At 35.3% G+C, this 12864-nt stretch overlaps 1 protein-coding gene across 1 annotated transcript; it reads left to right on the top strand.

The window, feature by feature from the left end:
- Positions 1-6371: 6371 nt before the first annotated feature.
- LOC123523952 (toll-like receptor 2) lies at positions 6372-9867 on the top strand. Its single transcript, XM_045301750.2, has one exon. The coding sequence runs from the start codon at positions 6573-6575 to the stop codon at positions 8673-8675; it is 2103 nt and encodes a 700-aa protein (XP_045157685.2). The 5' UTR covers positions 6372-6572; the 3' UTR covers positions 8676-9867.
- The last annotated feature ends 2997 nt before the right edge of the window (positions 9868-12864 follow it).

The raw sequence follows: 12864 nt of genomic DNA, 5'->3' as shown, positions 1-12864 counted from the left end.
TTAGTTTACCCTTATTAGTTTGGAGTTAGTAGGTCAGTGTTGAAGTGGTAACCACAAATGGTTTCACTGGTCTAAGGTCAGTGATGAAAAGTCACACAGACGTATACACTCATAGACATTTATAATCGGTCACCTATGATTTCATATATTTATTTGAGAATACGCTGGAAATAGAAAAATAAAGTATACAATCAATTTTTAGCTCACATGAGCCAAAGGCTCATGGTGAGCTTTTGTGACCGCAGCGTCAGACGTCCGTGTGTGTGTGCGTACATTTTTGCTTGTGACCACTCTAGAGGTCACGTTTTTCATGGGATCTTTATGAAAGTTGGTCAGAATGTTTATCTTGCTGATCTAGGTCAAGTTTGAAACTGGGTCATGTGCGGTCCAAAACTAGGTCAGTAGGTCTAAAAATAGAAAATCCTTGTGACCTCCCTAGAGGCCATATTTTTCAAAAGATCTTCATGAAAATTGGTCAGAATGTTAATCTTGATAATGTCTAAGTCAAGTTTGAAACTGGGTTATGTGCGGTTCAAAACTAGGTCAGTAGGTCTAAAAATAGAAAATCCTTGTGACTTCCCTAGAGGCGGTATTTTTCAATAGATCTTCATGAAAATTGGTCAGAATGTTCATCTTGATAATATCTAGTTCAAGTTCGAAACTGGGTCACGTGCCGTCAAAAACTAGGTCATTAGGTCAAATAATAGAAAAACCTTGTGACCTCTCTAGAGGTCATATTTATGATAGGATCTGTATGAAATTTGGGTTGAATATTTATCTTGATAATATCTAGATAAGTTTGAAACTGGGTCAACTGCGGTCAAATACTAGGTCAGTAGGTCTAAAAAAAGAAAAACCTTGTGACCTCCCTAGAGGCCATACTTTTTCAATGGATCTTCTTGAAAATTGGCCAGAATGTTTACCTTGATGATATCTAGGTCAAGTTAGAAACGGGTCAACTGCGGTCAAAAACTAGGTCAGTAGGTCTAAAAATAGAAAAACCTTGTGACCTCCCTAGAGGCCATATTTTTCAATGGATATTCATGAAAATTAGTCGGAATGTTCACCTTGATGATAGCTAGGTCAGTTTTGAAACTGGGTCACGTGCGGTCAGAAACTAGGTCAGTAGGTATAAAAATAGAAAAATATTATGACCTCTAGAGTCCATACTTTTCAATGGATCTTCATGAAAATTGGTCAGAATGTTTACTTTGATGATATCTAGTTCAAGTTCGAAACTGGGTCACGTGCCTTCAAAACTAGGTCAGTAGGTCAAATAATAGAAAAACCTTGTGACCTCTATAGAGGCGATATTTTTCATGGGATCTGTATGAAGGCTGGTCTGAATATGCATCTTAATGATATCTAGGTCAAGTTCAAAACTGGGTCAACTGCGGTCAAAAACTAGGTCAGAAGGTCTACGTCGTCCGTGTGTTCGTGCGTTAACTTTTGCTTGTGACCACTCTAGCTTAAGATCCAGCCTTGAAATTTGTATGGCATGTACAATTTTGCATATCAATCTTTAAACGGGACCATAAATGTGACCTACTGATCTACTTTCTAATATTTTAGCATCAGTTTGCCATTTGAAACATGTGGTTCAATATACTCAGGTGAGGGATTCAGCGTCATCATGACCCTCTTGTTCCTAGACAGTTTAATTATATTTACTTGATGTACCCAAGTGATTACAGGTCACCTTACTGTGACCTTGACCTACAGACCTATTTTCTTGTTTTTTTTAAGATACAGCCTTGAAATTTGGCTGACATGTACAGTTTTGCATACAGATCTTAAAAACTGACTTTCAGTGACCTTGAATGTGACCTAATGACCTACGTTCTCAATATTTTAGCATCAGTTTGCCTTTTGAAACATGTGGCTCATATTACTCATGTGAGTGATTCAGGGTCATCATAACCCTCTTGTTTCAATATCTTAACAATATGGGCAGTTTGTCAAGAACAACAGTTTTAATAACAACACCCACACTTTTCAAAGTCACAGTTTCTCTTTGTCAAATTAATATCATTTAAAAGTTGCTCAGAAGAAGAATTTGACGTTTGCCACAGCAATTGAGTCTACATGATCTTGAAAATGACGCCTTTAGTAAGTGACAGAATATCGCACAAGGCGTCATTCAGAGATACATCATTTCCGTTTTCAGGCAGTTAGTAATGCGAACAGCGGACATATTGAAAGTGTGACTTTGAAAAGCGCCAATATTGTTATTAAGATATTGAATATAAATTGATGGTATACATTATTGTTTTATTTTCAGCGTATTATCAAAAAAATATTTGAAAATTATAGGTGACCGATTATAAATGCATATGAGTGTAGATTTGGTTTGACTCCTCATTTTCAAACTTTGTACGATGATTCTCGGTGATCAGTAAATGTTTTAACGCCAAGGCCACCGACTTTGAATCACTTGCCCCTCACCGCTGTTGGTTCAAAACCTAGCTGGTTGTGTGCAATTCTGTAACTTGAGGCAGCCACCAAGCTTAGCTTGGGTAATCGGTAATGTCTGTATTTCTTTCTACCCAATACAATCTAATACAATAAAGTTCACTTTCCATGAAATAGTATTGTAGGGATAATACACGTTTTTTTGTGTATTAACGTCTGCAGAAGCCCGCGGGATTGTTTGTGACCGAGACCGAAGGTCGAGGTCACAAACATATCCCAAGGGCTTCTGCAGGCGTTAATACACAAAACAAACGTGTATTGTCGCTATTCTTGCATAAAAAAACATTACACGACGACTAAATGCATTGTTTTCATATGTGATGACTTTACGATTCCGGTACATTTTTAGTTACCATTCGGTTGTTCTTGGAAACGGTAAACATGTTTTAAATATCCATAACCAGGGCACACATAACAACAACACTACCAAAAGCGTGATTTGAAGATTTTTGAGCATCTCATTTTTATTTTAAGTTATTACAAACGTTACATTAAACATAATTTTGCATATAACTTAAAAATTTGATTAACAGGAACATAATTTTAAGAATAACGTACAAGTTTACATTCGAATTATTTTGAGTACGAACACAGAGTACGGATGAGTACGAAGCTAGTGACTAGCTTTTGAGGTTTATTATATGAATTCTGCGAAAAATCAGGTAAAAACAAACCGACTGATACTAACAAAAATCATTAATATAATACCTAAAAACGGGCAATAGCACAAGTTACACGCGATACTTATTTATTCACAGTTATTTACAATAACTGAACAGACGCTTTGTAAAGGGAGTAAACTCTAAGAGAAGCTAGTGCGTACATTGATGGGGGCAGTACGTTTGGGGTTGGAAACTGATACAGCTAAACATACTATGGATTACATTGTATCTATAACGCTACAAGACGATGTTATTATGGAAGAAACAAGATACAGATGCCAAATATCAGTTTGCGCAGAAATACATACATACGTCCCTGGCAAAGCATTTCAAAAATAAAAATCATGTATTAACAGCACGTGAATTGCCTTGTTTGCACACGATTTTTCTCCCGTTAATGCATGGGCGGATCAAGTGAAAAAAGTAGTTTTTATGCAAGAATATATATTTACATCTTCGTGAAAACATTTCATGAAGAAACATGAGAGACTACATGTAAAAACATAGGAACAACCAAACGCTAAGATTTTTATGTTTAGATAGCAGTCTTACATAACTATTAAAATGTATCCTTTTCAAAGGAATGACTATTTGGTATATGACTTTAAATGGTTTTGTATGATCTACAAAAGATGTAATAATAAGCACGAAAACAGTTTCCGTAGCAGTTTTCACACAATATAAATTAAAATAATCTACAGGAGTAGTTGGGAGACAGTACAACCTAATTTACTATCTGACTGAAGTTATCTAACAGTATATTAACCTGCTTTAGTCTTTATGCCTACCAGATCGTACCCCAGCCCAATTAATTTAAAATAAATCGAGACTATACCAAGTTTGGTTTAATCCACATTCGTCCCTGGTCCATAACTCTGTTGTTCATCAAGGGATTTTAATACAACCCGGCAAAAACGTTCCCTGTAAAGAGACCACTTGTCTTGTGCAATACCAAGATAGCGGATAGGTCAAGGTCACAATGGGAGGTCGAAAGTCAATAGGGCTTTTTTCCTGTCCGGTCTGCAACTCTACAATCCGTGGACGGATTTAATATTACTTGGCACAAATGTTCCGCATAAGGCTTGTTTCCGGTAACATGCTAAAATAATTTGGGTAGGTAGGTCGGTATATATATTTTTTTTTTGGTGGGGGGGGGAGGGGATTTTCTTTTATTAAATGGGACTTTTCGGAAATTATTTTTGTATCAAAATATGAATACAAATAAGGGGGTTATGACTTTAGAGCATCAGTAAGTTGATTTCTAACATCACTGACCATGTTTAAAGCATATAAAGTGCAGTTTTGCAACAAAAAGTTGAAAAAAAATCTAAAAATCTCCCAAGGCCATAAAAACATTTAGGGTCGGGTAAAATTTAGGGTAGGTCGGGATACCGGAAACAAACAAATTTTTTTTACGCCTATTGAGACGATACTGATCATGTTCATTCCATTACTCTGTCATCCATCAATGTACTTTAATATTTCTTAGCACAAATGTTCCCCATAATGAGACCACTTGTCATCCGCAATATCCAGACCCCTAGCTTAAAGGTCAAGGTCACTTTGATTTCAAAAGTCAACATTAATCATTTCCTGTCTAGACTGTGAAATATTTTAGTTAACTTTTCTTGTCCTGTCTGCAGCTTTTTAGCTCACCTGAGCACAAAGTGCTCAAGTGAGCTAATGTGATTAACATGTGTCCGGCATACTGCGTCGTGTGTCGGCAACGATTTGACTGTTAACACTCTATAGGTCACAATATTGCTCAAATCGTAATAAACTTCGTCAGAAAGTTACCCTCAATAAAACCTCGAACGAGTTCATTACTGGGTCATCTGGGGTCAAAAACTAGATCACTAGGTCTATTAATATGAAAACCTTGTTAACACTGAAGACAGTAGAGGCCGCATTTTCTACCTCATCTTCATAAAACTTTGTCAGAATGTCTTTATGAAATCTAGGTCATTTTGAAACTGGGTCACCTTAGGTCTTAAACTAGATCACTCGATCAAATCATTGAAAAACCGCTTTAACACTCTAGAGGCAACATTTTCAATTTGATTATCATAAATCTTTATCAGACTGTTTGTCTCCATGAAATATAGAATAAATTTTATGTATGTCCATCAGTCGGTAAATTGTGCCCACGCAATTATCTTCTTAACCACAACAGTTATCAACCTCATTAAGGTTGATCTTGGAATATTTTCATGAAACTTGCGTGAATCGTTTATCTCATCAAGACAACATGCAGATACACAACCCAGATCACTAGGGCCTAGGTCAAAGTCAAACTTGAAGGTCAAACAGCTTAAATTTGTGTCTACTCCGTACCTTCTAAACCACCGGGAAGACTTTCATAAAATTAGCATCAATCATTTCATCAAGATAACTTGCAGAACACACAGGCCGGGTTACTAGGTCCAAGGTTAAGATCTTACTTTTGGGTCAAGGTCAAATGGATTCTTTAAAAAACTTCATGTCCACTTCATTTATCGCCGTAACCGATTGGAAGATGTTCATCAAACAAGCATCAGTTGTTTACCCCATAATGACTACATAGAGAACACATGACCCGGATCACTAACTCCCAGGGTCAAGATGACCTTCACAGGTCGAAGATCAAACAGTTTACATTTGTGTCAGTCCCATATCTCTTAACCACTGGAAGGATTTGATAAAATTCGTACCAATGTTGTCCTCTTACAGCACATAGTATAGGTCAGAGGTCAAGATCACACTTTGAAGGTCAAATGCCATGGTCATATTTTACTTGCTCCTTGTTAAAAAGACATCCGGGTGTATTAATCGCCTTAAATGACCTCTGTAGTTGTATGAAGCTTGACATGATTTATTGTGGTTGACAGCTGTGCTCATGTTGAAAACATCGGATTTGTTTCAACATTTGGTTAAAAACTGAAGGTTTCTCATACCCTTAATGTTAAAAGTACTTTCCTTTGCGTCAGATTTTTTCTTTGATAATGAATAAATTGTAAAATATTTCATGCAGTTTGATAAACCAATACTTCTTGATTAAACATCTTGTTCTTTTCCCCATTTTGAGACGTTTACTTTTTTGGCCATTTAAGGGCAAAAGTGAACCTACTACTTCAGTGATCAAAAAGCGATCTATGCTTTATTGACACTAACCTGCTTTAATCTAGCTAGTGTTGCAACTACGTCGTATTTATACATTTTAGGAGATTTAACTTTGTTAACTGTGTCAGAGAAGTCTAGTTTTTTCCGAATATGACTCTATCAACTGGCAGAGTTTACTAAATGATTAACACTTGAAAGTAAATTTTAGTTTATTTATAAGTCTAGTAACGAGAATGTAACTCACAATAAGTAGTACATTAGGATTTATGTAGCTAAACATCTTTGTGTGACAGGAGGTGATGTTTGCATTCAACAATGACATTAAAGTCGTTTTAGTTGATGTGTTTCAAATATAAGATCAGTATGGATGTGAACGTTATTGTGATAAAGTGTCAGATTTTAGTCTTTATCATCTTGTCACAGGAACCGTATGTTAAGGCTATACGAGATAACCACGTTTGCCACGTGTCTGGGACATGTGTGAACTGGAGCAACCGGAATCTTTCATACATTCCGAAACTGCCTGAAAACACAGAATGCCTGATATTTGAAAATAACATGTTACCAAATGTTACGCAAGGAACATTCAGTAACGTGAGTAAACCTGAGAAGATGTTGCAATTATATCTTTGGCGTAATGGCATCACCTTTCTGTCAGAAGATGCATTCGCTGGGTTTGCCCATTTGGAGTACTTGGAGTTATCTGGAAATAAAGTTCAGAATGATGACATTAAGCTACTTCTCGGGAGTACCTGCTCAAACAAGCATCTAAAAACCTTAAAGTTAAACTCGATGATGAATTTGTTGATTCAAGAGGATACGTTTTCACTGATGAATGAAACCCAGCTTACTGCTATTCATCTTATGGGCAACAATATAAGAAACTTTTCTAAGAGCATATTGCAAAGGATGCTTAACATCAGGACACTTGTCCTTGATATGAATCTAATACAGGATTTGGAATTTCCGGAAATGGTGAATCTGTATGAACTTAGAATGAAAGGTAATAGGCTTTACCGTGTTCCAAATTTCTGTTCGACGCACACAGACTCTTTGTCTTTAGTGCCTAATCTAGGTCGTTTAAAACTCGATTATAACAAAATTTCAAGTATCACAAACAATACGTTTCAGTGTTTAAGAAATCTTACACATTTTGGTATAGAAGGAAATTTGCTGTCGCTGATTCCAAACGGTGTTCTGTCACGAACCCCTAATATTATCCTTTTCAATGCGAACCAAAACACTGGACATAAAGCACTCATTGAGCCTAGGGCATTTATATCACAGACGTTACAAACTCTTGAAATCGGGTTTGACGGTGCCGCACAGTCGATATTCATTTCTGTTTCAGAAACATTTAAGCATTTACCTAACCTAACAACATTAGAAATTGATTATATCGATATGTTTAATTTGTCAGATACATCTTTGTCAAAACTCCTTTCGCCTCTGACAAATTTGAGATACTTTAAATGTTATAAGTGTCGGATTAAACATGATCCACTAATCTTTCTTGAAAACAAACACTATTTAACCAAAATAAATCTAAAAGTGAATGAGATTAAAACAATTAGCGGTGACACGTTTAGAAATAACCCTTCTTTAAAACAATTATATTTAAGTGAGAACAAAATTGGACACATGAAGCAATCAAAAGAGTTCTTAAATAGTCTAGAGGTTGTAGATCTTTCAGTGAATCCTTTTGTGTGTGACTGCGAGTTGCAATGGTTTATATCATGGTTTCAGAGTAATCATCATACAAGGATTTCTAATCCTAACAGATACACATGTTCTTCTCCTTCAAAATTGGCAGGGAAGCGAGTGGCAAATGTCAAATTTAGCTACAGGCAATGCCACCCATTTAGTACTGTGGAATGGTTCGGTATGATAGGTGGACCAGTTATTATTGTAATAGTAATTACGTCCGTTGTCATATATCGCAATAGATGGAACATAAAGCATTACATATATCTTATGAGAAAAAGGCGGAATTATATACAAGTGGAAGGAGACATTTACGCGTATGACGCATTTGTTGCTTATAACCAAGACGACTCATTGTGGATTCGGGAACATCTTATTCCAGCCTTGGAAGAAGGACACAATTTGAAACTATGTATACATGAGAGAGACTTCCAGATTGGTGCTTTCATCAATGATAACACTGTGAACTGTATTGGAGAAAGTAAAAAGATTATACTGGTCATGTCTAATGCATTTGCCACAAGCGGATGGTGTATGTTTGAGTTGAAAGTTGCCCTCTTAAAACATATTGAAGACGGGACAAAAGTCATTGTTGTTTTACTAGAGAAAATACAAAACCGGAACATGAGTAAGTCGCTTAAAGTTCTCATAGAAACAACGACCTATATCGAATGGACTGAAGATCATGCTGGACAAGATCTTTTCTGGAACAAGTTAAAAGACGCAGTGGGAATATAGAAACTAGAGAGAAAACTTCCATTTATTTTTGGAAGTGTCAAGGCCATAGAAGTGTCAGAACCATAGAAGTGTCAGGGCCATAGAACTGTCAGCATCATAGAATGGCAAAATGAAATTCTGTTATATTAGAACCAATACATATAATGTTATATTGTATTATGTAGGTATAATTCGCATTAAACAATTCCTGTATAATACAATGTTAACCTGCAGATCTTTAGTCGGTATGTATGTCCGATCCTTATGTAGACATTGACATACAAGCATTTTGAATATGTCGAGATATTGTTGGAAGTATGGTTTTTCACTGAAATTATTTACATCATGTTACAACGACAACAACAGTGACTTAATCATCCAGTGAAAAATGACTAACGTGCATGTACATAATCCTTGAAAATACTGATTTTATCTATAAGGAGATATGGAACACAACCACGCAAAATAATAGCACAGTCCAGCTTGATGGGTAATGAAGTGTATACCCGTTACCCTCGCGGACATTTATTGTTAAATATTGGCTTATTTATATTAATTCATTTGGAAATAAAAAAACAGTTGTATTTTTATATACTTTACAAGAATGTTTTTATTAAATAAAAATGACCAAAGTAGGTGTTAAAAACCCTAAGAAACAATCGACAAGGAAATTATTATTTTTGTAACGGAAGGTACATCTTATTCACAATGCAATATATTTCCGGCTGTCTTATGATGCAAATTTTTTCTTCCTTGTATCAGATTATCGAATCATTCTCAAGGGCCTGAAACTGAAAAAAATATGTTGAATCTAATAAATAAAACGAGCGTTTGCTAGTCAGAATGTTAATGTTATTGACTTTTCGGCACTAAATTTATGCCACACATTCGTAGCGAGCAATCTGATGCCTTGCAATTGAAAGAGGTTTATATTATGCATTATTTTAAATTTAATTTTGATAGCTACAAAAATAGATTTGTTATATTATTTGCTCTATTAATGTCCGTAATAACTTAGAGATACAGTAGTTACCTATGTTATACTCTCGCTTGAGCTTCTATGGCCAGGCTTGCATAGCGTTTAGGGCCATCACGTCTATTTTCTGTTGTAATTGAAATTTTGCAAGTCTCATTGTGTTTGCAAAGGTTTCACAATTTATTGTGTATAGATTTGACTTTATAAATAAAATTATACATTGCTTTGTGCACTTAAGTGGGCATTTTTATTGTCTGGTCATGAAATCAACCACGATTGATATTTGTACAGTTTGTTTATATCTCAGTGACTTCTCTTAACCCCATTAGTGAGTTGTTCCACCATCCACTGTGTATAGTCTGTTAGATTAAGGGCACTGACCTCCAGATCTGGCTAAAAATAATCTTTCTTTCAAAATGAAGTTTGGTCATATTATGAACACTAGAATATGAGTTTTTGTTTCTAAAATATTTTAAAAATTCCAAAGCAAGAAAATAAAGACATTTTCCAGTCGTCGTAACCAATAGCGCTATAACGGAAGTATTGAATTATGACTTCAAAATATAGATATTTATAATGGAGACAGTCTACCTGGAGTAAAAGCGTTACAAACGCTTTTCGTTTTTTTATCGTAAAAAGTTGTAGTAAGAACAGCAAATTCTCACGTGTTTCCGTAACATATAGTGTGTCAGTAATTAAGTTTTAAAGCCTTCTTAAGAAATATAGCATTTATTTCCAGATATCTAAAAAAAATTGTGTTCGAACGATCTGGAGGCCAGGCCCTTTAATGGTATATATAAACACTATTTCCATTTCTTCTTTCATTGGCCAGATCTATCAATACATATGCAAATATCTGTGATGTCATTGTGTACAACGCAAAATGGTCTTATAGAATGTGCTGATTAGTTCATGGGCACGTTTGTCGTAAAATATATTAGTAAATATGTACTTCAAAGGCAAATAAATCTACTAAAACATGAATGAAAAGGTTGACATTATTTGAATCCACGACCTTCCGCACTCGAATCGCTAGATTCCACTGTATTAATGATCCCTTTTCCTGTGAAAATGGCTGCTGTTGGGCGAGGATAATTTCTACGTGTGATTTTTAAAACTGTTTGAGCTAGTAAACTCTGGGAGCAATCTAGAAACATCATGTCCCTCTTGTTTAAAGAAGTTTCTAATTTCTACTCTCTGCTTTGAATTTCTTAAAATGACTCTCCGACATTGCAGCATGATTAATAGATTGAAAAAACAACAACATGTCTTGACTGTTAAGTTACAGTCATACAAACAGTAAGAGTATTAAAGCCTAACAAAAATGACATGACTATTAACTAACTGTAAATTTCGCCATCGAGAATTAACAGTAAGAGAGGAATCCCTATAAGTGAACGGCATAAAACTGACCATCCACTATTTGAAACCATAGAAGAAATATTTTAAAGGCGTAGGTGTAGTGGTAGCATAAGTAGTGATAACAATAATATTTTGGTAAAATCTGCAAACATAGTTTACACAGTAAGTACGAATACAGGTAAATATATGAATTTTATCGTTCTATATAACACATGTATAAAATAAGTTGTTTTAACCGTCGCTGAAATCTTGTCTTACAAATTAGCGTTATTTTCTATTTATATTGATGTAAAACAAAGATTATTCAAAACAAGTGTTGCATTTCTACTTTTTTTAAAATGTGTTTGGTGTTAACTAATCTGAAATTCTGTCGAATAATGCTTCTCTTATTTATCGGTATGTTTCACTGTTCATACTTGAATCATTTTAATGCAAAGAAGATTAAGCTAATACACTAAGCTAATCCAATTAAAACAATACGACATTTACCAAAACATTTGGAAGGCCGTCAACATAGAGAAGCAGTCACGGAGAGGGGATTGGGCATCCGTTTATTATAAAAAAAAAACATACATGTATAGTATAAACGTTTGTTTTTGGCAAACAATACACTTTAGGGCAAAATACCTGAAGCAGAAACATTGCTATTACCAGATAAACTGGATATTCAGCGGCGCTGGAACTAACAGGATCACCACAATCACCGTCTTCTTTACGTACAGCTTCTACAACATCCGGAAACACATCTAGCCAGAAGTTAGCCTCCTCAGCGTAGAATAACCGACCAGCAGATGAGTTTGACATGAATTTCTCGAATTTCAAATAATCTCCTGTGTCTATGTTGTACTCTGGCCAGCGTGGAGTAACAGACTCGGGCATATTGTGGTCGCTGTATAAATTAAAAAGAATGCAATACTGAAAATGGTTCTGTTATACAAGTATACATTATACAAAATATACATTTTTGTTTGTATTCAGAGGACTATATAAAGAATGCCACGGCCTCTCTAACTTTAAGTTGGAATCGGGATGATGTTTGGGTGCGTTCTATGCTTCCAAAGGGTCTTTTCACATTTTCATATTTTATTAACGGTTACAGTCCTTAAGTACTGTTCTGCGGCTGGAAAAAGCCTCCCGATACTTGGACTCAGTGTTTCTTTTGGGATCGTGGAGTATATACATTTTTATTAGAATTCTGATTAAGCCGAAGCTAGGGAACGTGAGGGATTTTGTACATTTCATTATATCTCGTAAACAGATTCAGCTATTATGTTGCATTCTATGCTTCCAAAGGATCTTGTCACAGCTTTTATAAAAAGTTATATGCTTTGTAAATTTATGTAAACAAACTGGTCGAGTGTCCTTATGACTTGAATACCCCGCCGCTGTTCAATGTTAGGATAATTTTCTATTTATACACTAAAAGGTTAAGAACGAAGAAGAAAGTTCACGCTAATTCGTGGACCTGTAAGTATAACCTTGACCTTTGATCTAGGATTTAGGGGCTTGCTCGCGAAACATTGTCTCTTTGTGGCAATCATTTTAGCCACATTATTTGGATATTCATGTATGTACAAACATATGTAGAATATACCAGAAACAAATTTAAATCTTTGACTTCTAAGTTATGACCTTGACAGTTGAGACAGTGTTTTGCTTTTCGACGATACTCATGATCTGGTTTTGGTTGTCTTTCTGCAAAATTATTCTTAAAATTATATCATGCACGAAAAAAGTTCTTAGTTGGTGACGAATTGTTGACACACAACGATGAAATACGTACAAGAAGAGGAGTAAAACTACAAGACTTTCTGCTGCATAAAAATAGTTAAGTCATCAACTGTGAGGCTCGTTGTAATGATACTTTTGATC

The sequence above is a fragment of the Mercenaria mercenaria genome, unplaced genomic scaffold, assembly GCF_021730395.1.
Source record: "Mercenaria mercenaria strain notata unplaced genomic scaffold, MADL_Memer_1 contig_1879, whole genome shotgun sequence".
Lineage (NCBI taxonomy): Eukaryota > Metazoa > Mollusca > Bivalvia > Venerida > Veneridae > Mercenaria > Mercenaria mercenaria.
The sequence above is the reverse complement of the archived record's forward strand: the minus strand, read 5'-3'. Positions and strand labels throughout refer to the sequence as shown.

Excerpts from the sequence above, each read along its gene's own strand:
- LOC123523952 (XM_045301750.2), top strand. The coding sequence starts at position 6,573 with ATGTGTTTCAAATATAAGATCAGTATGGATGTGAACGTTATTGTGATA.